General features: G+C 55.4%; 1 protein-coding gene across 1 annotated transcript; it reads right to left on the bottom strand.

Moving 5' to 3' along the window:
• Window positions 1-3,806, bottom strand: THBD (thrombomodulin). The gene has a single exon (XM_045981815.1). It carries the CDS (start codon window positions 3,717-3,719, stop codon window positions 1,842-1,844), a length of 1,878 nt encoding a protein of 625 aa, XP_045837771.1. The 5' UTR covers window positions 3,720-3,806; the 3' UTR covers window positions 1-1,841.
• Window positions 3,807-4,015: the final 209 nt, after the last annotated feature.

The raw sequence follows: 4,015 nt of genomic DNA, 5'->3' as shown, positions 1-4,015 counted from the left end.
TATTTGTTTATTTTCTACATGTGATGTCATAAGCAAGAGTTTTGCCTGTGTTCGAGTTTATCTCCAATAAATAAATAACTATGTACAAATGTGCTGAGTTTACAAAATAGAGGAAAACCTTTGTTTTACAAAAGATACACTTGTATGATACATTTTTCCCATACAGTGAAACACAATTCATTCCTAGCTTAGTTGAACCAACAACCCTGTGTAGCAATGTCTAAAGGTGTGTACCTAGTCTTTTCTATTAGAAAGCAAATCTATAAATTGAAAATTCCTCAGTTTCTTGAGAATATAGGCCTGGACTTGGCCTGCTGCTTATCTATATTTAATGCATTCCAGAAATTTGGAAGCTGTCTGAAACAGTTCTTCTCAAGCTATATTGGGCAGACCCCTGCAGATCTTGTTAAAATATGGATTCTTATGCAGCTGGAGCTTCTGCATTTCTAGCCAGCTGCCAGGCGCAGCACTCCCTTATTGTCCAGGGATCGTGTTCTAAGTGGCCAGGGTTAGAAGGCTCCTTTAAAGTGGGAGAAATTCCCGAGGGCCCGATCAAGGTGAGGCCCTAATTGGGCAACCTCCAGGCTTCATCCCCGAGTTCCCAAATCCCCCCAAACCCAGCAGAACTGGTTTTGTTTTGGAGCACACATTACAAAAAGAGTAAGATTCAAAATGGTAACGCATGAATTGTGCAGCTTAGAACTTTCTTAAACTCTCTCCTGGGAAGAAATTCATTCCCATCTTAATCTAGAGCAATAATGAGAACATTTTCAACATTGTCAAAAATAACCAGTAATAACAACAACAACAATTATAATAATGGGAAAAAGAAACTGGCACAAGGAGCTTAACAACAATAAAGATCTTTCAGTTCAAACGAAAATGACAACAATAAAACCCAGGCTCATTGTTTAAAAAATAAAAATAAAAAAACTCCTTGGGTTGAATTTCTGTGACAGTCCAGCAACATTAGTTCAATGAATGCCCTCACATCTTAACTTTTGTTAAAATGATATTACTCTGGAAGCCTGCAATTTCAGGATAAATTAGCAAGCCTGGTTCAAGAGCAAATAAATTCCCAACCAACCTTGACTGTAGTGTTTTTGATTCTGCTTCATACAGACATTTTGCCAAGGTAAAGACAGAAGGAGGGTGACCAGGTAGGGAGACTCTGGGTAGGTTGGCTGAATTCCAGGGAGGGGAAAATTGGGAGGGATAACAAAGGGAACAGGGGGCTTGGCTTCAGCAATGTGAGAGTGCTGGGAACACCACCAAGGTGGTTTAACTCCCACCTGAAGAGTAGAAATATATAAATATACAGATAGGGAAGGGGAAGTGAAGAAGGGAGGGAAGGAAGGAGAGATACAAAGCGGGTACTGAAGATATACAGGTAGGGGAGAAAAAGGAAACACAAAAGAAAAAAATCATCCTAAATACTTAAAAAAAATAAATATCTTGGTCATTATCCACACCTTGATTACACTCACTAGTCCATGCGATTGCAAGACTGACCCAAAGGCTGCCAGCCAAGGAGGCTCTCCCATTCTGTGCCCCTTGGCGAGGTCGTGGGACACTCTGCAGTCTGCATCTTCGCTATAAATTGCCATCTCTGCCTAGTCGTGTAATGATGTCATGGAAGTGGCTGGGGCGCATACTCCTTCCAACCCCCGCTCCCCAGCCAAGTGTGGAATCAGCAAAAGAAGGGGGGCAGAATCTTCTCCAGTTCTGATGCCAGCTAAAGTGCTTTGGATTAGGTGCCCAGAGAGTAAGGCTGGGGGAGGTGGGGAGACACAGGAGGGAGCGCAGGCCCACCCCACAGCAGGGGACAGGAAAGAGGCCTCTCAGAGTTTCTGAGGCATCTGCTCGGTTCGCATGTGCTGGAGCACCACCTCTTTGGCGGGGGAACCACACTTGTACTCCAGCTCCGCCCTCGTGGTGCCTTGCTTCTTGCGCAGGTGGCACAGGAGCGCCAAAAGCGCCACCACCAGAGATAGGCTGGCGATGGAGATGCCGATGAGCACTCCAGAATGCAAAGGCCCTACAGGGGAGGGGCTCAAGGTGGCGCCTGGAGTCGGGCTGACCGGGGGCTCCCCAGAACCGCCATCACCGTCACCATCCGTGTTCACCTCGGTAGGGTCACAGTCAGGCCCACAGATGCACTCGTAGGTGCCTGGGAGGTTGCGGCAGGCCCCCGGGCAGTCTCCATTTTCGCACTCATCGATGTCTGTGCACATGAAGCCGTCGTCCAGGATGTAGCCTTCAGGGCACTCGCAGGAAGTTGGGCTGTAGGGATCGCAGTCTGCTGGGCATGCAGTCTGGTTGCAGAACATTAGGCACCTGTGTGGGTCTTGAGGGCTGGGTGCGAAGCCCTCAGCGCAGATGCAGCGATAGTCTGTCTGGCCCACGGGCTGGCACTGGTACTCGCACTTACTCCCGAAGCACGGGTCCGCTGACTCCACGCAGTCGTTGTTTACCAGCTCGAAGCCAGGGTTGCAGTGGCATTCGAAGGCGCCCCGTGTATTAACACATCGCTGCGGGCACGGACTGGGCACCTGGATACAGTCGTCCACGTCCTCGCACCCGTGCTGGTCGGCAGCCAGCCGGTAGCCGGTCTCGCACATGCACGAGTAAGAGCCGGGCACGTAGCTGTTGGTAATGCAATAGTGCTCGCAGAGTTTGTGGCAAGGGTGATCCGCTTGTGCGGCGCAGGAGCGTCCGTCAGCCTCTAGGTAGGCGTCAGCCGGGCAGAAGCAGTGCGAAGTCTCAGCGCTCCTGTTGCAAGTGTGCTGGCAGCCGCCGTTCTCCACGCTGCAGTCCCAGGCGCCCTGGTCATCCCGGCCCCAGCGCGCCTCGGCCTCTCCTGGCGGCACCGCGCACTCCAGCTCCACTCCGAAGGGCGCTATAGAGGCAGAGCTACCCGCGGGTAGCGCCTGGAAGTCCGCGCCAGTGGCCCCGAACGGGGTGGTATAGGTGATCGTTACACCGGCGGCCGCCACGGCACCAGAGTCCACAAGCAGGGGCCTGCAGGAGGCTGCAAAGTGGAACTCGCAGAGGAAACCATCAGCTTCTGCAGTGCACTGCTGCTCCTCCCAGGCTGGCTCGCCGGGTGCTAGGGCCCCAGCTTCCGAGACTGCGACGCACAGGGGGCCGCAGAGAGGCGCTGGGTCAACGTGGAACCGCGCCCACCTGCTGTAGCTGGTGCGGTTGTCGCCGGTAACCCACTGGAAGCCGCGCAAGGGCCCGAGTTGCCCTGGGTCGCTGCAACCCGGCTGGAGCTGCAGGCCGATCCAGAGGCGCGGGCTGTCGCCGCTGTCGCCGCTCAGTAGCAAGGAGATGACATCAGCTGCCACTGAGGAGCGCACAGTCATCAGGTGGCCCCCCAACCCTTCGCAGGCCTGGCTGGCGGCGAAGAAGGTCGCGGGGCCCCGGAAAAGCTCGAAGCAGTCGTGCTCGACGCACTGGCTGCCGCGTGGCTGAGGCTCTGGGGACGTGGGGAGCCCCAGACCCGCGGGGGCCAGCACGCCGAGGAGCAGGACCCGGAGCATGCTGTCCCAGCACGCCGAGTGCAGACGCGGGGGAGAGCGCAAACGCCGCGACAGGGCCCGAGCTCGGAGGGGACTGGGAAGCGCAAGGCGCCGGGGGCGATAGACGCTTGCGTTGGTCCCAGCCCAGACGTGTCCAGCCGCGGCGCGCAGCGCTGGGGAAGCAGCCTCTGACATGCCGGCCGGCCGGGGCGGGGGTTTATAAGTGCGCGGCCCTCCCTCCTGGACGTTCGGGAAAAGGAAGGAAGTGCCTGGTGGGAAGGGCTGATGCTGCATTCTCGGATTACTGGGTTCTCCGGACGCCTTGTGCCCGCCCTCGCGCCTGGGATCACCTCGCCGGGATGAGTAAACCCGGCCGGGGCGCTGGGAGGTCCCCAGGCGGGACCGCCAGGCGCAGGCGCCGCGGGAAGACAGCACCTCTGTCAGCAAGACAATGTCCTCCCCCGCCACTAGGGCCCTCAGGCTCGCGGTCG

Source organism: Meles meles, chromosome 16 (genome assembly GCF_922984935.1).
Source record: "Meles meles chromosome 16, mMelMel3.1 paternal haplotype, whole genome shotgun sequence".
NCBI lineage: Eukaryota > Metazoa > Chordata > Mammalia > Carnivora > Mustelidae > Meles > Meles meles.
The sequence above is the reverse complement of the archived record's forward strand: the minus strand, read 5'-3'. Positions and strand labels throughout refer to the sequence as shown.

What these genes read in the sequence shown, in the direction of transcription:
- THBD (XM_045981815.1), bottom strand. Translation starts at nt 3,719, where the DNA reads ATGTCAGAGGCTGCTTCCCCAGCGCTGCGCGCCGCGGCTGGACACGTC.